The sequence below is a fragment of the Grammomys surdaster genome, unplaced genomic scaffold (genome assembly GCF_004785775.1).
Source record: "Grammomys surdaster isolate TR1022 unplaced genomic scaffold, NIH_TR_1.0 63, whole genome shotgun sequence".
Taxonomy (NCBI): domain Eukaryota; kingdom Metazoa; phylum Chordata; class Mammalia; order Rodentia; family Muridae; genus Grammomys; species Grammomys surdaster.
The window spans coordinates 12,795,618-12,817,732 of NW_021604565.1; the positions used below are offsets into that span (position 1 = coordinate 12,795,618).

The 22,115-nt window shown below is 39.4% G+C and overlaps 1 protein-coding gene across 1 annotated transcript in view; it reads left to right on the plus strand.

Moving 5' to 3' along the window:
• Positions 1-22,115, plus strand: part of Vps13b (vacuolar protein sorting 13 homolog B) — a 585,584-nt gene that overhangs the window by 514,655 nt on the left and 48,814 nt on the right. The window contains exons 43-44 of the mRNA XM_028767027.1: positions 15,397-15,552; positions 21,576-21,839. Of these exons, the coding sequence (XP_028622860.1) occupies positions 15,397-15,552; positions 21,576-21,839 (420 nt within the window). The remainder of the gene's footprint in view (positions 1-15,396; positions 15,553-21,575; positions 21,840-22,115) is intronic.

A 22,115-nucleotide genomic window follows, 5' to 3' on the forward strand; every position in this document is an offset into this window, starting at 1 on the left:
GGAGGAAGAGGAGGAGGAGGAAGAGGAGGAGGAGGAAGAGGAGGAGGAGAGAAAAGTTATTATCATTTCTGTTCCATCCCAGGGGTAAAACACAAATCAGTCCTGTCTAATGTGGAAACAATTACACAAAGAAACAGATAATAAGAAGCAGGCATCATTGAGATATCTTAGAAATGACCTTGCAGAGGCTTACTGGCTAGCCAGTCTAACCAATTAGTAAGCTCCAATTACGAGAGACCTTGTCTCAAGAAGATAAAGTGGGAGACAATCCAAGAAGTTACACAACACTGACCTCAGACTTCTTACATACACGTATACACACACACACACTCATGAGCACGAATAAAAGGGAGTGTCTAGCTGGGTACAGTTATCATCATTGTAGTAATTATTTAATCTCTGCCTTTGATCATTCAGTTCCCAGATAAAAAATGCAACCTTTATATTTATAAAAAGTCTTTAAAGCACTAGAGCTGGACACAAATCTACTCTCTATGATACTATGTCTATTTCCCTGCCAATAACCCCAAGATATAACTTGCCATGTTACGCCAGAGCTGTCTTACTCTGACTGGCCAGCTCTCATGGCCATTTCTCACAATCCATATGCCATTGTGTCTACTCTCCCCATTCCTCTTTTTCCTCAGGTTCCTCTCCTTATATCTCAAGCCCCAGGCAACAAAGCCCCACCTGTCCAGCTATAGGCTGCCCAACTATAGGCTGTAGCTGTGGGCATCTTTATTCAATAGTTTTACATTAAGGAGCAAGATTACATTGCATCACTTGATGCATGTGAAGATTCCCTCATCCCTGAGGCAACCAGATCTTGGGGGCCAGTATTTAGCATTACAACACCAGCAAAAGACCAAATCTCAACATAATCACTATTCTTAGCTGTCATAGGGAGATTGAGTGATACAAAAACCAAAGAGACTACTGTATTGGACATTTAGGACATCATTGATAGCTTTATGGCTGAAAGAAAGATCTTTGTTTGGAAAGTAGTAGTCTGGGAAATGAACTGAAAGTACAAAAGTGAGGAAGATAAACCTGGAGTTTTTGTTTGGTTAGCTTTGTGGGGTTTTTGTTTGTTTGCTTGCTTGTTTGTTTTTTATTGGATATTTATTTACAATACAGACAGATGTCATCCCTTTTCTCCTCCCTAGAACCCCCTATCCTATACCCCCTCCTCCTTTTTGCTTTTATACCATTTTAATTACATGCATGTATTAAGGTCAGTTCTAAGTTGAGGGTCTAGCAATACAATAGATGCAAATAGTCAAGGAACAAGCAAGACAATAAACACAAATAGTCAAAGAGAAAGCAAGGCTTTAAACCCAATTACATGAACACTCCTGTGATCACTGTTTCTAAGGGCTTATAAGGATGACCAAAGTATCTGAGCCTACTTCCCTGTCCTAGCCCAAAGTCATTTTCATGTCTGAAGCCTACTGCCTTGTTCTAGCCTAAAATTTAGATTCCTGTCTGAAATTACTTCTTTGTTCTAGCCTAAGATTTAGATTCCTGCCTGGGATTACTTCTTTGTTGTAGCCTAAGATTTAGATTCCTACCTGAAATTACTTCTTTGTTCTAGCCTATTGTCATATTCCTGCCTGAAGCCCACTTCCTTGTCCTTGGCCAATGTCATATTCCTGCCAGGCAGCCCATTTCCTTGTCCTTGGCCCATGTCAGATTCTTGCCAAGCAGCCCCAAAGGCTCTCCACCTTGCCTCCTTTTTTATTTTATTAACAAGACTGAGCCTGTCGTAGGTGCTTCTGACAAGAATGCCTTCCTTGCCCATCATGGAATATGCACTATCCAAAGCAATGCACTTCTGTCTTAGGTTGGTAAGGCTCTGTGTAGAATCTTACTCATCCTTGGCTTGCCAGCCTGTTAAATTAATAACTCTGTCTGGGGGTCCATTATCAGTTTCAAGTCATGTACTTTGGCTGTCAGCCTGTTGATGTAGTTAGAGACAAGCTTTAACACGATGGGCAGAAATAAAAGTATTCTCAGGACAAGAAGAGCTAACCTGATTAAGCTATATATGCCATTCCTGAGGTTTGACCAAAGTGGAAATACTGACCTCAGGGCATGGATAATTTTATCGGCATTATCTGCAGCATCAAATCTCAGCAGAGCAGCATTCTTTAAATTCATAATCTCACTATGCAAAGTTAACATACCCAGAGAGGTGTTAGGATTGTGCCAAATATCCTACAGGTGTCTTTAAACTTTTTTCTAATTTTAATGACAATCATTGTAAATTTCAAAAGTAGTACTACGCCAATGATATTTGTCATGACACTTGGGATGGCTACTAATTCTTGAACCATGAACCTCCTTACAATAATTTGAATAGGTTATAGAGCATCATCAGTTGTTCCAGATATCTTATATAAATCCTTCTGTATACTCAATACATTAGTAACATTTTTTTGCTAGATGGCTAACAAAAATAGTTGTCTTAACTCCTAGTGTCAGTGCTATTGCAGAAGCAGTGGTGCTAGCAATTAATGAAATTAATGATATTATACCAGCAATAATCAAGCCCACTACCCTCTTGCTTCTGCTTAAAGCCTAACTCACTTTTTCCAACACTGTTAAGCTCTTTTCAGCGAATCAAGGTTTTCTAATACTCAGGGAAGTAAGACAAAAGCTGGTTGATAGACCCCCCCCCACCCTGCAACAGACATGCCAGGTTTCAACACACTAACACAATTGGAAATTATACAGTGAATGCAACTTACAATAAATACTATAGATGAGACAAAACCAATTTTAGCTTGACAATTAAAAGAGTCTTAAAACATACATTAACCCTTGTTTGAAATCCAGATCCTGTCCCAACTTTATCTCTTGCCATCGTAACATCATAGTGAACTACAGCTAACCTCCAAATATGTCTGTGACAATGTCCAGATCCAGTCTTCCAAAAGTAGACTGTTATTTCCAATATTGGATTGATTTCTAGACCAGTACATGATTGAGTCCTAATAGCTGATCACCTTTAAGAAGAATACATTATAATTTCTCTTTTTGATTCTCTATCCCACAAGGTCTAAAAACTTGAGGCAAGGCAGCTTGTCCCGTCTGGGATATAGTCAAGCAAAGGTGGGTCAGGAACACATGTCCAATACAGCTCCCCAGTGACCCTTGTCAGGGCACTCAGCAAGCTCACAGGTCGGCATCGTTCTTTGTCTCAGCAACAGTATGTCTCACCAATCTTTTTAAAGTTCCATGGGCCTCTTCCACAATACCTTGTCCTTGAGGATTATACGAAATCCCCATTATAAATTGTCAACTGCTCAACTACAATTGCCAGACCCATTATCTGTTTTTTCTTATTGGATATTTTATTTCTTTACCTTTCAATGTTATCCCCTCTCCCATTCCCCCCAAAACCCCTTATTCCATTCCCCCTCCTCCTCCTTCTATGAGAGTGTGCCCCGACCATCCACCCATTTCCGTCTCTCTGCTCTCAAATTCCCCAGCACTAGGGAATCCAAACTTTCAGGGACCAAGGCCCTCCACTTCCACTGATGCCTGACAAGGCCATTCTTAACTACCTATACAGACTGAGCCATGGGTCCCTCCCTTTGTGTTCCCAGGCTGGAAGATTAGACCCTGGGAGCTCTGGTTGAATCTTTTGATACTCCTTCTAAAAAGGACCAAAGCACCCACACTTTGGTTTTCCTTCTTCTTCTTGAGCTTCATGTTGTCTATGTATTGTATCTTCAGTATTGTGAGCTTTTGTGCTAATACCCACTTATCAGTGAGTACATACCATGTGTGTTCTTTTGTGACTGGATTACCTCACTCAGGATGATATTTTCCAATTCCATCCGTTTGCCTAAGAATTTCATGAACTCATTGATTTAGTAGCTGAGTAGTACTCCATTGTGTAAATGTACCACATTTTCTGTACCCATTCCTGTGTTCAAGGACATCTGGGTCCTTTCCAACTTCTGGCTATTATAAATAAAGCTGCTATGAACATAGTGGAACATGTGTCCTTCTTATATGTTAGAGCATCTTCTGGGTATATGCCCAGGAGTGGTATAGCTGAGTCCTCAGGTAATACTATGTTCAATTTTCTGAGGAACTGCCAGACTGATTTCCAGAGTAGTTGGACCAGCTTGCAATCCTACCAACAATGGAGGAGTGTTCCTCTTTCTCCACATCTTCGCCAGCATCTGCTGTCACCTGAGGTTTTGATCTTAGCCATTCTGACTAGTGTGAGGTGGAATCTCAGGGTTATTTTGATTTGCATTTCCCTGATGACTAAGGATGTTGAACATTTCTTTAGGTGCTTCTCAGCCATTTGAGCTTCGTCAGTTGAGAATTCTTTCTTTAGCTTTGTACCCCATTTCTAATAGGGTTCTTTGATTGTCTAGAGTCTAATTTCTTCAGTTCTTTGTATACCTTGGATATTAGCCCTCTATCAGATGTAGGATTGGTAAATATCTTTTCCCAATCTGTTGGTTGCCGCTTTGTCATATTGACAGTGTCCTTTGCTTTACAGTAGCTTTGCAGTTTTATGAGGTCCCATTTGTCAATTCTTGATCTTAGAACATAAGCCATTGGTGTTCTGTTCAGGAAAATTTCTCCTATGCCCATGTAATCGAGGCTTTTCCCCATTTTCTCATCTATTAGTTTCAGTGTAGCTGGTTTTAAGTGGAGGTCCTTGATCCACTTGGACTTGAGCATTGTACAAGGAGATAAGAATGGATCAATTTACATTCTTCTACATGCTGGCCTCCAGTTGAACCAGCACCATTTGTTGAAAATGCTGTCTTTTTTTCCACTGGATGGTTTTAGCTCCTTTGTCAAAGATCAAGTGACCATAGGTATGTGGGTTCATTTCTGGGTCTTCTATTCTATTCCGTTGATCTTCCTGCCTGTCTCTGTACCAATACCATGCAGTCTTTATCACTATTGCTCTGTAGTACAGCTTGAAGTCAGGGATGGTGATTCCCCCAGAAGTTCTTTTATTGTTGAGAATAGTTTTTTGCTGTCCTGGGTTTTTTGCTGTTCCAAATAAATTTGAGAATTGCTCTTTCTATCTCTGTGAAGAATTGAGTGGGAATTTTGATGAGGATTGCATGAAATCTGTAGATTGCTCTCGGCAAGATAGCCATTTTTACTATATTAATCCTGCCAATCTATGAGCATGGGAGATCTTTCTATCTTCTGAGAACTGCTTCAATTTCTTTCTTCAGGGACTTGAAGTTCTTGTCATACAGATCTTTCACTTACTTGGTTAGATTCATACCAAGGTATTTTATATTATTTGTGACTATTGTGAAGGATGTCATTTCCCTAATTTCTTTCTCAGCCTGTTAATCTTTTGAGTAGAGGAAGGCTACTGATTTGTTTGAGTTGATTTTATATCCAGTCACTTTGCTGAAGTTGTTTATCAGGTTTAGGAGTTCTCTGGTGGAAGTTTTGGGGTCACTTAAGTATACTATCATATCATCTGCAAATAGTGAAATTTTTTACTTCTTCCTTTCCAATTTATATCCCTTTGACCTCTTTTTGTTGTCTAATTGCTCTGGCTAGGACTTCTAGTACTATACTGAATAGGTAGGGAGAGAGTGGGCAGCCTGTCTAGTCTCTGATTTTAGTGGGATTGCTTCAAGTTTCTTTCCATTTAGTTTGATGTTGGCTACTGGTTTGCTGTATATTGCTTTCACTATGTTTAGGTATGTGTCTTGGATTCCTGATCTTTCCAAGACTTTTATCATGAAGGGGTGTTGAATTTTGTCAAATGCTTTCTCGGCATCTAGTGATATGATCTTGTGGTTTTTTTTTCCTTTGAGTTTGTTTATATAGTGGATTACATTGATGGATTTCTGTATATTGAACCATCTCTGCATTCCTGGGATAAAGCCTACTTGATCGTGATGGATAATTGTTTTGATGTGTTCTTGGGTTCAGTTTGTGAGAATTTTATTGAGTATTTTTGCATCAATATTCATAGGGGAGATTGGTCTGAAGTTCTCTTTCTTTCTTGGGTCTTTGTGTGGTTTAGGTATGAGTGTAATTGTCCCTTCATAGAATTAATTGGGTAGTGTTCCTTCTGTTTGTATTTTGTGGAGCAGTTTAATAGAGAATTGGTATTTAGACTTCTTTGAAGGTCTGATAGAACTCTGCACTAAAGCTGTCTGGTCCTGGACTTTTTTGGTGGTGAGACTTTTAATGACTGCTTCTATTTCTTTTGGGGTTATGGGACTGTTTAGGTGGTTTATCTAGGCCTGATTTAACTTTGGTAACTGGTATTTGTCTAGAAAATTGTCCATTTCTTCCAGATTTTCCAATTTTGTTGAGTATAGGCTTTTGTAGTAGGATCTGATGATTTTTTTTTAATTTCCTCGGTTTATGTTGCTTCTGTGACAAAACCTTTTCAGTTCTGATTTTATTACTTTGGACACTGTCTCTCTGCCCTCTGATTAGTCTGGGTAAGGGTTTATCTATCTTGTTGATTTTCTCAAAGAACCAGCTCCTGGTTTTATAGATTCTTTGTATAGTTCTTTTTGTTTCTACTTGGTTGATTTCAGCCCTGAGTTTGATTACTTCCTGCCGTCCACTCCTGTTTGGTGTGTTTGCTTTTTTTCCTAGAGCTTTCAGGTGTGTTGTCAAGCTGCTAGTGTATGCTGTCTCCAGTTTCTTTTTGTATGCACTTAGAGCTGTGAGTTTTCCTCATAGTACTGCTTTCATTGTGTCCCATCAGTTTTTGTATGATGTGTCTTCATTTTCATTAAATTCTAAAAAGTCTTTAATTTCTTTCTTTATTTCTTCCCTGACCACACTATCATTGAGTAGAGTGTTGTTCAGTTTCCACGTGAATGTGGGCTTTCCCTTGTTTTTGTTGTTACTGAAGACCAGCCTTAGTCCATGGTGATCTGATAGGATGCATGGGATTATTTCAGTTTTCGTGTATCTGTTGAGGCCTGTTTTCTGACCAATTATACTGTCTATTTTGGAGAAGATACCATGAGGTGCTGAGAAAAGGTTATATTCTTTTGTTTTAGGATGTAATGTTCTTTTTTTTTAATAATTTATTTTTTTCAAATCGTAATTCATTCACACATCTGGGTTGTAAACACAGAAAGGCAGGACGTGGGGAAGGGGATGACACTGGAGCATGGGTGTTCAGGGGGAATACAGATATCTTTCAGAACAGGGTATCGGCAGGGTGAAGGTTCAGGGGACAGGTCACTATGACTCTGCCTATGATTCACTTGTCCTTATCTAAGTTGGTATTGTCTGCCAAGGCTACCTATTTACAAGGTCTGTGACTACTCAGGCTGGTAAATTTCCACAAAAGCTGCCTGTTTACAATAACTTATAACCATCTGTTTCAATGTTTTTCCACTGAGACCCAAGACTTGGTGTTAGTATACATGTGTGACAGGCCTATTGCTGATTTTAGGCCTATGGCTGATTTTAGGCCTTCAGTGTGTAAGCAGGGATGTCCCTGACATCTCCTCCCTTCTCTAAGTATAGAAGGGCTGTGGTGATTCTAATCTTGCGAAGGCAGGGATAGAGGCCTGACCTCCAGTAATTGAAGGAGACCTTGTAATGGCTCCAGTCCCCCTGTCGTTGCCCAGTGAGGCATGAGGGCCATACCCATCCCGATGTCTTTTTCCTGGAGAGGGGATACTTTTGACATCAACCCCTATGCAGTCAGGCTTTTCCCTCAGGGAACCCAGAGAGGTATTTTTAACTTTTATTTATATTCCCTTGCAGTGCTTAGCCTCGCAGCCTAAGCAAGAATTCAGATTGCCAGTCAGAGGGGGTTCTGGGTGGCCCCTCTCTGCTTGGTCTAGGGGTGGAAGTCCCCTCTTTTAGGTTGAGTGGAGATGGGTTTTGGGAACACTCTGGATAGAGTAACAACCTCATCTTGAGTCTCGTGGTCCTCCATAGCTAACTTATGATAATTTATCTGAATAGGATTTGCTACCAAATTATTTTTCTGTCGTTTCACAAAGTTAGTCAGCCTATTTGAGGCCCAGGGACCAGAAGAAATAAGCAAAAATAACGCAATTAATGGTCCCAAGATGGGAGGAAGTAGGGTTGACAACCATGGAGAGGATGAAAACCAATTCTTGTACCAGCACTCACCTTTCTCTTTCTCTCTCTGAATTTTCTCAGGGCCTTCTCTGACCTTTTTCAGGCTCTCTTTAACCACCCCTGTCTTGTCTATGTAAAGGCAACATTCTTCTTTAAGGGCTGTACACAGTCAAGAGCTGTACACAGCCTTTTCTATTGTAATAGAGTGAATCAAGTCAAATAAGGATCTTTACGATTTTTGGAGGTCTCTTCAGACAGTGAAACAAGGGATTTCTTCAGATTCGTGATGTCAATCTCTAGCTGTTTGATGTTTTTCTCAATAGCCCGTCAAAGGTCTGAGCAGTATAAGTTCAGAGGCCAGCATCTTGATTAGAACTTCTAACAGCAGACATCATGGGGGATTCATTTTTACCTGGAAAGGAAAAAGAAGGGAATTCTCAGGGAGATTTCTCTTCCCTGGATGTCAATTGTTATTCATCTTATTTATGGTTGGGCCTGGCTTTGTGGAGGTATCTATTTATTTCATTAATCTATTTGGTAGCCGGTTAGCTGTGCCTTCTGTGGTATCAAACAGGCATATCGATCCTCGGCCCCATAAGAGAACTGGGTCTGGGCCATTCCCTTTAAGGGTAAGAGTGTCCTTCCACATGGCTGTGGCATAGTTTTTATTGGTCTCGGTGATGCCAGAAACAGTCAGCAGCAGATTTGCCATGAGCTTTCAGTTTTAGAGAGTTAAAAGTGAATAATGCATGATGGAGAGTATTTCAGGGGGACTCCTTCTGGGGGAGTACCATCCCCCTTCTTTTATTTTTAAAGCCAATTTTTCAGAGTTCTTATAAAATCAGGGCAGAAGCGCCAACAGCCACTCCTTCCAGAGAGTCATGAAGACACTATTTAAAGAAATATAAATCTATATTAATAATCTCTTTTGTCAAAGACTGTCAATAGCACAGCCAACAACTAATCAGACTATATAATTTATCAATTAATAATAGCTTCTTCTACTTTTTGTGAGATTACTTCTCTTTTGTCAATTAATTGTTGAGGGAAATTAGGATTTACATCTCTCTTGAGAATATTAAACAGAAACTTAAATTCTTTTGTGGAGAGCTTAAAATAAGATCTTAGCCAATTAGCATTTCCTAGAAACTTTTGAAAATAATTTGAAATAAGTAAACTCTTTCTTTTTTTTCAGACTCTTTATCTCTTTTTTTTAAATTGGATATTTTACGTATTTACCTTTCAATGTTATCTCCTCTCCCATTCTCCCCCAAATCCCCTTATCCCCTACACCCTCCTCCTATTTTTATGAGGGTGTGCTCCAAACATCCTCCCAGTCCCATCTCCCTGCTCTCAAGTTCCCCAACACTAGAGAATCCAAGCTTTCGGGGACCATGGCCCTCCACTTCCACTGATGTCTGACAAGGCCACCCTCAATTACCTATACAGGTGGAGACATGAGTCCCTCCCTTTGTTCTCTCAGGCTGGAGGTTTAGACTTTGGGAGCTCTGGTTGAATCTTTTGATACTCCTTCTAAGAAGGACTAAAGCACCCACACTTTGGCCTTCCTTCTTCTTCTTGAGTTTGATGTGGTCTATGCGTTGTGTCTTAGGTATTGTGAGCTTTTGGGCTAATATCCACTTATCAGTGAGTGCATACCATGTATGTACTTTTGAGATTGGGTCACCTCACTCAGGATGATATTTTCCAGCTCCATCCATTTGCCTAAGAATTTCATGAACTCATTGTTTTTAGTAGCTGAGTAGTACTCCATTGTATAAATGTACCACATTTTCTGCATCCATTCTTCTGTTGAAGGACATCTGGGTTCTTTCCAGCTTCTGGCTATTATAAATAAGGCTGCCATGAACATAGTGGAGCATGTGTCCCTGTTGTATGTTGAAACATCTTTTGGGTATATGCCCAGGAGTGGTATAGCTGGGTCGTCAGGTAACACTATGCTCAATTTTCTGAGGTACCACCAGACTGCTTTCCATAGTGGTTGTACCAGCTTACAATCCCACCAACAGTGGAGGAGTGTTCCTCTTTCTCCACATCTGCTGTCACCTGTGTTTTTGATCTTAGCCATTCTGACTGGTGTGAGGTGGAATCTCAGGGTTGTTTTCATTTGCATTTCCCTGATGACTAGGGATGCTGAACACTTCTTTAGGTGCTTCTCAACCATTTGAGCTTCCTCAGTTGAGAATTCTTTGTTCAGCTCTGTGCTCCATTTTTTAATAGGGTTCTTTGATTGTCTAGAGTCTAATGAGATGTCAGGTTTCTCTCTTTTATAAGTTGTTTTATACTAATTGCATGGCATTTATAACCTTTGTTGGATTCATACAATCCTAAGGGAAAACTTACAGATACTTCCCACTCTGAAATATGAAGTACTCAGCGGACCATGAAGTGTGGCAGCAGTCACCCTCAGCGGCCCATGGCCATGGCGGTGGCCACTCTCAGTAGCCCATAGCCATGGTGGTGGCCACTCTTAGTTGCTTTAGAAAGGCTTTCATAAGTTAGCCCTCTTCCTCTTTTCTTGTCCCTACACAAAAGAGTCGAAGTTCTGCACTGAAAAAACAATTCAATTTTATTTCTATCTAACTATTCTTTTTTATGATAAATTGTATTCTACAAATGTGAAAGGCTCTATAGGATCCAGAAAATGTCCGTGTTTAGTCATGATGCTATCTAGCCATTATGTAGAATTATTTCTGTATGACTTTTGTCATGATGTTAGCTAATAAGCATTCTTAAATTGAGTTTCTGTGAAAACACACAATGAAACACATATTTCCTCTCATTGTTCTACTAATTTTCTAACATTACACATACACTTAAACCAGACACTGCAAATGAGTAGACGAACTTTGTTTTCCAGATAATATTTTGTATAAGTAAGATTTAAAAAGAAAAACATCTCAGTTTTTATTCAAGCTGCTCACCTGTCTTATCACTCTGTTTACTTAACCTTTTTTCATATTTTTACTAAAATTTTCATACACTATATTTTATCATAGTTTTTCCTCCCCAGATCTTATCTTATTGATGTTCTACTGTCAGTATCTCAGTGTCTGATTAGACACTGAGAGTACATTGATTTGTAGTCTAATATCATTATCCATGTCAGATACAGCTTCTATCTTGAAGGAATATTCAAAAGAGAAAATATTTTAATATTGTAATTTAATTTAATTATTATTTTGTGCATAAATGTCTCTACTAAAGTTTGTGAGAATTTTAGTCTCATTAGCCTTGATTCATTTATTCAATAAATATATTAAATGCCCACTGTAAAGTAAAATGTTACATTAATGAGTTTAAAAGTTTAATAAATAAATGGTGTATACATTTTAACATATTAAAATATGTAAAATTTATAGGTTTAAGACATATCAATAATATCCAGTTGCTTATTGCCCTTGGATTACATCTTAATGTTTTACCCTCCTTAAAAATTTCTATAATGAGTACAAGAGATTGAGAAAAATCTTTGTAGTTGTTTGAATTTTTAGTTTCTCATTAGAACATTGTGGACAACTGTAGGGTAAATTGTAAAACACAGAAGCCAACCTCACTTATTTTTTAAGGTATAAAAATCTTTACAGTCATTTGTAAGTGAGTAACAAATATATCAGTTCACAGAAAAGTCTTTGACACCTTTACTGTGCGGATTTAATGTATTGTACACCATCTACTCACTTATTCAGCCTTTCTCCTTTCCTAGTGACTCTGTTCTCCTGGACTGCATCTTAAGTTTTCTTTCTTCCTGAGTATATCAATTCAGGAATTCTCTTTAGACATGTCTGTGGGTGGTCCTCAGGACTGATCTCTAACTCTCTGACCACTAATTCTGTTTTATTTTGTACAGGAAAAAAAAAAAAACTTGAAAGCTGTATATACTCCCATGTGAAGTCTTCAGTAGTAAAATTACACATTTAGCCTGCTTGGCACCACAGCCCCAGAGGCTGCTGAATAAAGAAAGATCAGTACCTGGGGGTCCCCCAACAGTTGTAGCCGCTATCTCTGGCCTTACAGCTGCCTTTAAGTGATCATTTAAAAGTTCCAAGAGTGACTCTTGGTTAACTTTTCCACTCAGTAGAAAAATATTAAGCACTACCTAAATAGTCCAGAGAAGAATGAAAAGTCTGGATTGACAGGAAGGTGTAGAGGAAATGAGTCAGTAATGGAAGCTCTTCAAAGAAAAAAGAAAAGCCCCCAGAGGTGATAAAGAAACAAGAAAGCCTTGGGCTCCAGACAAAAGGGATAAGGCCCTTGCCCTCCTCTCCTTTTGTTGCCTCTCATGCTAACATGCAGCCTTTGTGCCTCCTACACTACTTACTCTTCTGTTAACACTACATATGCAGCATGTTAGAGTTCTGTAAATCCTGAATAGATCACGAACTCCAAGTTTCAGAAATGTGTGCTAGCTATCCCCTAGGCTGCCTGTCTAACTTCCATCTTCCTTTGCCCAGCAAGCTGACACTATTAACTGTGTATGGCTGTTGCTTTTCAAATCTCAAGTCCCTTTGGCATGGAATGAACTGTTATTTTTACCAATAGAAGTTCTACCCAAACTGAGCCCCAGCTGTTCCTGAAGCTCTCCTAATCTCGGGAGCCGGAAACAGGCCCTCCCTTGTCTGGACTGCCTGAGTACCCTGCTCTTCCCCACTGCCACTGTGGTCCATCTACTCTTGAGTATCTCTCTACAAGATAGTCCACTCCTGGTGGCTCAAAAGAGCACACCTCATCTCTTTCAGAGTGTCTCAGCACTGCCTTACTTGTGAAGCCCACATAATAGAGATGACCTGGTTGGATAACAGAAAATATCTCATTGAAATTAGGTAGCCTAACATAAATTTTATTATTTTTGTGCCAGATTTTATATTCATGTCTAGAAATTAAAATCCAGATAGGAATTTTATTTCTCAAGAGGAAACTTTAGCCACTGTATACAAGAGGAAGATGTTTCCCACCATAGCTTGTGGAACTGTCTGATCATTGCCATCTGTGACCAACTAGAGCCATAGGGCTGATATGTTCCTGGGCCTTCTGAGATCTCATAGACTTTTCTCCTTGAATGCAATTGCTTTCCTAGAAGATTATATGCATGTAATTCCCAGTGATAGATATTTCTTAAGGGTGGACCCAGAACAATGCAAGTCCTTAATTGATGCATATGGGGAAAAGAATTATGTTTTCTTCCTGCTTGACTTTTCTGTGTGAACTGAATCCAAATGAATCTGAATTTTAATAATTCAAAGAAAATATGTTTGCCAACATTTTGAAAACAAACAACTGCCAAGGAAAACCTAACAGCATCTTCCTTGGTGGTACCAAATCAATCCACAGGAAAGATCAGCTATAATTAAACTGATCTCATATGCAAATGTGCATATCTTCAATTAAAGTCGCATTGTATATATTCAAAACCTTCTCTGGAGTGTATTGGCATGTTCAGGAAATCCAGCTGCATTGACCTTAAGTAACTTTCCTCCTGGGGTTTTATTTTGTTATGTTTTTTTGCTTTTTGTCATTCCCAGCTACTAGTGCCTCCAAAGAAAACAACTTTATTTCCTTCAGCTTTGTGTGGATCTGAACTGTATTCCCAGTTGCTGCTATTAAAAAAAAAAAAGAAGAAGAAAAAAGAAAAGAAGAAGAAAAATGTTTCCAAACACTGTGATTGCTTTTCTCTCTCTCTTTTTCTCCCTTGTAGCTGATACTTACACATCAAAGATACTATGACACTTTTATATTGTAGAGTGTATGTAAGTGAGACCCTGTTTTTACTGAGAGTACTTGCTGTCCTATATTTTTGCTGTTAGTCTTCCTTTTTAGAAGTCCTCTCATTGGTGGCCTTTTTATTTCTGGGACTCATTAGCCATGGTTCGAAGGAAGAACTGAAGGAAGGCTATAATACAAGCAGGAGGAAGCCAGGGGATATTAGGAAAGACTTGTGTAGGCACCCTCAGTGACAGTGCTACCATAGTCATCCACCAAAACATATCTGTGAAGACTAGTGACCTTGAGAAAGTTTCAAACCAAAGCATGTTGTCAAGGCTCTTCTGAAGGCTGAAATTGAAAGAAAAAAAAATGTGCCTCCATGAATACTTTGATTTTGGGATAATACTGTGTCTACCTTTAGTGCATCTTTATAGATGTGTGACTCCGTGGATGTTTTCAGTATCGTTCAGTCTCTAGTTGGGAGTGTTTCTTCACCTTTAGTAAGGTTTACTAAATAATGGAATGAAAAGCCTTATATCCTGTATCATACAAACATTTAAAGTATCAGTTTTTGTATACTACCTAAGCATATCAAATATTGTTTATATATTTTATAAAGAAGTATTAATTCCCATTTATTTAGTATGCCTATAATTAAACTGATTTTTATAGGCTAAGTTGGTAATTACTAGCTAAAATAGTAAATACTGCTCTCTGCTCTCTGCTCTCTTGCCTCTAGCTTCTCTCTGTCCCCTAGCCTCTCCTCCCTTCCTTTCCCCCTCTCTCCACGTGGTCATGGCGAGCCTCTACTTCTCTTCTTCCTCCACTTCTCTCCTCTCTCTCTCCTCTTTCTCTGCCATCTTCTCCCATTTCTCTCCCCCCACCTTTGCCTTATCTCCTGAATAAATCCCCCCCCTTGGAAAAAACCATAAAATAGTAACTACTTGAATGACTCATGAAAGAAACTCAATTATTGCCAACAGTCTCGATACTATGTAAGTAAATGAGACTGTGCACCCAGAGATTCAGTTGGTAAAAGTTACAGTAAACATATAATGCAAAAAGGGAAAGAGACAAAGGCATTTATCTCATGTCAAAATGTTGAAGGTATTTCAGATTTAATAGTGTAATCTCATAAAAGATATATTAAATGAATTTTGTCTTCTGTTTTATGTTTTATCAAAAAGAAAAAACTCAAGGACTGGTAATTTAGAGTCAAAAATAGTGCTACAAGCAGAAGTTAGCTGAATGTGCTATCAGCCAAGACCAGTGTTCTTTGATCTCACATTTAAACCTCTTGTCCTCTAAATGAATGGAATGGCTTTTTTCCTCCTCAAATGTTCAACAGACCTTTTGCCATTTGATAGAACCATTATTTCAAACTGTGATCTGGAAAACAACATTGACTCTACGGCATATTTGCTATTCTTAGCCTGGTGAAGTAAGCTGGAAGCCGATGAATAATGCAGGTTAGAAAGAAAACACATGCTAGAGATTACAAATAGAGAGAGGTCTTCCAGCAACACGACTTTCATTTTAGGACTAGACTTTTGTTGGCATGTTTGGCTTTATGACGAGTATTGTTTTTCTTTCCAGCTGTTACACATCTGTATTGAAGGCTGGGGCAACTGGCGTTGGTCAGAGCCCTTCACTGTGGATAATGCTGGTACATTTATTAGAACGATTCAGTACAAGGGTCGAATTGCTTCACTCATCATCAAAGTTCGGCCACTCAGCGGAGTGCAAAAACAGGTGAGTCTTGTGCTCATGACCCAGACATCTCCTGAACCTGAGTATAATAGGCATGCCTCTTAAATGCGAGTGAGTAGTGTGAGACGTGTACCAGTGGTTGTGTGTATCTTCCATCTGACACCGAACACGCACGCGGATACTCAGTGCTGCTGATGCTGATGAGGATGGTGGCTTCAGACCCATTGTCCCTCATCCTTTATAAGAGTTGCTAACGAGCAGTAAGGTTTACTGATTTTAGTTCCACCTTTTCTCCCTGTCACCACCTGCCTTCTCATAGAGGTGCTAATGAGCTGCGAAATAGCTGAAGGCCTTTCCTGGGAAGGAAAAGAAGCAAAGAGAAGGAGAGACTGGATAATCCACCAGTGGATAACCTAGAGTTGCTTCTCATGCACGTGCACACAAGACTAATGTGTGTGAAAGCACTAGGCTAGTCTCCTGTGGCAGGCTGAGCCTGCATTCCAGCAAGCTTTGCTTTTCCTAAGAGTTAATATTAGCTGCAGTAAACACTCTGCAGTCTAACTCTTGGCATATAAAACCTCAGCTCTCAGCACATATTTTTACGTATTTTATAAAACTTCCTTTTGGCCGTTTTTGAAGTTCTAAGACTGCAAAGGGAAAAAGTATCTGACACTTTTTTTCTGTGTTCTTAAGATGTGAAAATGTGGTTTCTAAAAGATGTTTTTCAAGCGTGCAGCATATGACAAAAGTAGAAAGGGAAAAAAGGAAGTATTAAAAATCTGAAGACTGGCTTCACCACACACAATAGCTGAGTTTGCTATAAGGGTTTTCACATACACGTCTGCATCTGGATTGAAACAAGCAAAGCAGAGCTCATGGGAACTGAGGGTGTGATAGGTGCAGCATTCCTCCTGGGAGCGGGGTACCCCTCCCATGGAGCAGCAGGGCAGGCAGCAACTGGCAAGAGGGAGAGTAGGCCCTACCATCCATCCTGGACTGAGTTTAATCAGGGGTCAGAACTTTCAGTTCTCATTATTGTGGACAACAGCAGTGGGAAGAAAACTCAAAACAGAGGAAGACAGGAAGCAGGGGAGCAGTGTCCTGATTAACCCGGCACTCCACATACCAAGACCAGGACACAGTCTTTGTTCTCAAGTTGCAAATTCGTGTAAACCCTGGCCTATATACTACTGGCAGTAAGTGTGAAGGGAATTTAGAGGCCTCACTGAAAAGATAGTGCTTCATCAAGTCTTTGGAAAATATTTAGAATTTGAATTAAGACAAGATGCTCCAAACATTATCAAATAGACATAAACATGAAACAAATGAGTATTTCTGACATACGAGAGGACCTACCTGTGGGATGAAGATTAACGCTGGCGCTCCCGTCTGCCCTAAGAGTTCTCAGTGGCTGTACTCTTGTATGATAAATGTAAACCCATCCTCTGAGTCTATCCCTTGTGCTCATCAAGAGCACATCACCTTCCCATTTCCAAGCATGTCTTAGGAATAGTCAGTCACTCCCTCAGCTTTGGCTTGAATACTTTAAAGAAGAGGCCTGATCCCTCATGCCTAGTAACTCTTTCTGTTCTTGCTCTCTACCAGCTATTAGGAAAGTGATTTCTGAAACTGGACGCAAAATCTTTTACCATTCCACCAAGCTTTTACTGTTCTCCATAACTGTAAGACATACATAACAAGCACACAGCACAGCGTACTGTGAGGACTCTGAGAGCCACCTCCGTATACAGCCCCTTACAGAAAGCACAGACAGCAAAAACATGCACGGCAGGCTATGTTAATGCCCTCGCATATGGATATGTATATTCACATATATACACGTATACATAATAAAGAAAAAGAGGCTGCCAGTTTGAGAGTTGGGATAGAACATGGGAGAAGTTAAAGGAAAGGGGAAATGATGTAATTAAATTTCAATTAAAAGTATATTTAAGTAAATAAATAAGAAAAAAGAAAGCCTTTCAGCTTGGAAAGGAAGAGTCTCCTAAGCCCCAGGGTTGTAAGAGTACTCCAAATATCAAAACAAAAAAGTTTCTAAAATCTTATCAAATCTTTCCCTCTCCTCGGTCCTTCCCACTCATATACACAAGCAATATTTATTTTTTTCCAATTAGATCTCATTTCATTTCTATAGCCATGATAATTTAGTATTCAGATCTGGTGATAGTATGGAACATTCAAAATAGAGGATTTCAGCTGATGAGGTTAGAAAGAAAGAAATGAACTGAGCTTCCAGGGAGCTTGCCTCATTCTTGTCTTGGCTTCTTTCCTTCTCTCCAACCTAGATTTAGGAGTCTGCAATAAACAGCAGCTGCCTAATTGCTGAGTCTTATGGGATGCAGATCCTTGGTGAGCTTTAGACACATTGATATGCTCCTGATAGTGGAGAATTGTCCAGAACTATCTTTAACAGTGATACGCGGTCTGTCTTTCTTACATCATTTCTCCTGATTGACTAGAAACTGGCTATGTACCATTTCCTGGGATCCTTATGTGTTGTGCAACTACTCATGCGCCCACGTTTGCTTCCGTATTTCCTGTCTCTTCAGTGAAGAATGTCCTGCCAGTCTAAAGGTTCAAATACATGTATTCATGCATCTCTGTACATACACTTTTAATCACAGTTAAGATATCATTTTCCAGTGCATCTGGCACTCTGGAGTTACTCTTTCATATCTCTGTTCTTCTTGGCAGTGATCTAATAAGAGTTCTGAAACCTGCTAAGTAAAATCATATGTAGAAATCTTCAGTATGCATCTTTGTGGCTTTGGGGAAAGAGAAAAATTAGTGTGAAACCTGGAAATGTGTATTAAAGAGAAACACTACATTTAAAAAAAATAAGTAGCTGTCTTCAACTGATAAATTAATCTTGAAATTCTAACCATGATTTGCAAAATAAAGGCACTGTAGGTTGCCCAGTTTGAAGAAAAGCAGACAGCTTTGCTGAGCCCAGTTCTCCGAAAGAGCATCCTTCCAGTGAGTGGCCATTTTGGGTTTCCCTTTATCCAAGTTGCCTTCCTCCCTGGACATTTTAAAGGATTTTCCCTTTTATCAAATTTGAAAACCTATTTAACAAGCTTTTCACTTTAAAATGAAACTATAAAAACCCACCCAGAGGATCTTTGTCTTTAAAAGAAGTGAGTCCCAGATGGTTACAAAGATGTTGTGGTTTCTGTGAAAGAGCCAAATTCTCTCCTAGGTCTCCTGGGATACAGAAGTTGTGAAGCAAGCTTCATGAGTACATAGTGCCAGGCCTGGATATATTAAGAGTAAGCCAGCTAGATAATACCTTGGAGTTTTTGAATGTTTTTTTTTTTTAAAACTAGGTGCCACTATGGCATCAAAAGATGTACTACCATAAGTGGCTAGTAATCCCTAGCATATGTTAAAGAAACGCTTCCCACTAATTTAGGACTCATGGTTGAATTTTATTGTTTGTTTTTCTGAAAACATAGTTCTAAAACATTATAATAGCTAGCATATCTAGGGGAAGTGTAACAGTGCAGCACAGCTTGTTTTACAGATGTGCTCCTAAAGAATTGAAACATAATTCTGACGCAAATGTTTAAGAAAATGCTAAGGGTTGTAGAGATGTCCAGTGCTTAAAAATGCTTAATAACTTCAGTTTCAGGGGACTCAAAGCCCTGTAGACTCCAAAGGTCCTGCACGCATGTGATCCAAACAGACTTTATAGCTCTCATACAAATCAATAAAATAAATAATGTTTTAAGAATAAAATGTCAAATCCTTATACTCAAAAAATGCAAGGTACTACAGACAGACCATTTAATATTTGGGGTCTGGTTCTAGGGGCTTGTTCTAAATACATAATAATTCATCAAATATTATTCATGGGGCTGAAGAGATGACTCAGGAGTTAAGGGCTTCCAGAGAATCTGAGTTTGGTTCCCAGTGCCCACACTGAGTAGCTCACAACCACCTGTCCGTCCAGCTCCAGTCAATCCGCATGCTCTGTGGCCTCCACCTTCATACATAGCAGATACATGGATGCACCACATACTCCTAAATAAAAATCTGACTTCCTAGTCTCAAGATGGCTCCATAGCCTCCTCATATGCTCTTACAAGACTTCATGGCAGATGCAGGGGGACTTTGTAAGTCCTAGATTATCTCTCTGACCATTGCAGGATAAAATCCTCATATTAAAAACAAAACTCCCATGTTTACCCTAGGCCTTGGCAACAGGAGAAGGAAATCACCTTTTACCATCTGCAGGACAGCTGAGAGCCAAGGGAGGTATCTGGGTATCTTTGATACTTAAACAAACTAAAAGTGTTTAACAGCAAGGGGAAAAGACAGGCTATGAAATGAGAAAGGAACCAGTGGTGCTTGGCAAGTTTGTGTTCCTCTTTCTTGTAAAATCTAAATTGATGAGTAGGTATTAGGTTTTTATGACACAAGCTTATTGGGGCTATCTTCAGTATAGACTATGGGACAGACTTAGCAAGCTACTCAATATCTACATATCTTGTCTTCTTCTTGTTAAGGAGAATCATGCTAGCACCTACTGAGTTAGGGTTCTCGGTCAAAACAGAGCCAATAAATAATTTGAAAGAATTGGTTGGTTAGTTGTTTGGTTGATTGACTGATTATAAATCAGTTCCCATTACTTATGGAAACAATCTGCAAAGATCTGCAGTCAGCAAGTTCAAGTGTCCATGTGCAATTACAGTCTGATTCTGAATCCTCAGAACCAACAGAGCTGCCCAAAGCTAGCAAGTGTTTTCATTTGAATGAGATGGCTAGGACATCTGAACAGTGTCCCTTGTTCAGTCAGCAAAATATATGCCTTCATACTTAGCACTATTCACAGTGACTGGATGATGCCCTTACATTGAAGGAGGGACAGTCTGCTCTACTCAGTGTGCCTGTTCATATGGTAATGTCATCTAGAAATGTCCAGGATAAATACCATTTGCCTGGGAGTCCAATGTCCAATCAAGTTGATACATTAGAGTTGGTTATCATATGCTTAGGCCCATAATAATAATATATGTATTATTGATATTATTCTATAATCTGAAAAATATCACAAATAAGCAATACAGCTTATAAAAGTATTACATTAGAGACTGGGGTCAGAGATAGTACACTTGCCTGGGATGTGTAAAGCCCAGGGTTCAATTTGTAATACTATTTCAAAAAGGAAGTTATGTTTTCCTTAGTCATGGTGAATATTGATATTATAGAAGGATTTGCTTTCTAAAATATTAACTGTGTAAGAATAAATTTTGCAAGATCGTTCCAATTTCAATCACCTCAAAAAATATTTCTTACTACCTCATATGGCTTATATTTTTAGCTGGTTGCAAAATTAGATAATCCATGGGATTAGTGGAAACTTCTATGTGTTCATTTTTTAAAGTTGTATAGTTCTGCAATGTAGAAGAGTAAAATATAATTCTGTATTTCAATCAAAGCTCATTTATATTAGTTTCCACCAAGATCTCTTAGCAGATAAGACAAGCTCTTGGAGAGCAGCCTTGGGAGCACACTGATGTCCGCTCTCACATAGCAGAGTGAGGGTCCGCTTTCACTTCCCATGCGTGGCGGCTTCTGTATCAGGTGTCAGCACTGACCACGATCTCCTGGCCAGTCACTTCTCAAGATGTGAGCACAGTGCTTGCTACAGGATCCTCTCTATGTCCCTTCTCCAGCCTTTTCTCCTGCTTCTCACTGAGAATACTTATGGTGATTGGCAGGCTTGAGCCTCTGCCCTGTCTGCCAGGTGAACTATGCACTACTATGCTACCACAAGTCTCCAGCTCAGTCATCTCGCTCTCTCTCAACCACCTCACCGTTTTCAGCTGCTCACTGGTTCCCAGCCTACATGTCTCCTCTTTAAACATCATCAACTGTATATGATCAGAACAAAATTCATCTTTAAAGACTCCTTACCCTGTCTTACTAAACTGATGACTTCATCTGTAATGAACATCAGTATATCTCCGAAGGAATACATATTGCTGGTTAATGACATCCAAATTGATGAACCTTTTGTGTATTTATATATTATATTTTAGATTATCATCTGTGGAAGACAGATCATCTGTAGTTATTTGTCTCAGAGCATAGAACTGAAAGTTGTTCAGCATTACATTGGTCAAGATGGACAAGCTGTAGTTCGAGAACACTTTGATTGCCTCACAGCCAAACAGAAGTTGCCTTCGTACATATTAGAAAACAGTGAACTGACAGAGCTGTGTGTGAAGGCTAAAGGAGACGAGGACTGGTCAAGAGATGTGTGCCTGGAACCCAGAGCCTCTGAGTATAGCACTGTCATCCAGGTATGAGAGCTCCTGATATCTGGAACAGAGTGACTTAAAAACAGAAATGTTCTCAGTATGCATTGACTTTATGTAGCCCATACTTTGTAATAAAATTAAAATTGGTATGTGCAGAAAATGAAGCCTAAAAAAGCAAAGAAAGACTGGTCAACGCTTCAGGCAGTGGCTCCCACCTCTGGGCTTACCAGAGGTGGGAATGGGGTCCTGACCTCCCCCCACTTGAGGATCTTTGTGATGATGTGATGTTTTCTATCTCTGTCTGAATCTTCACCACCT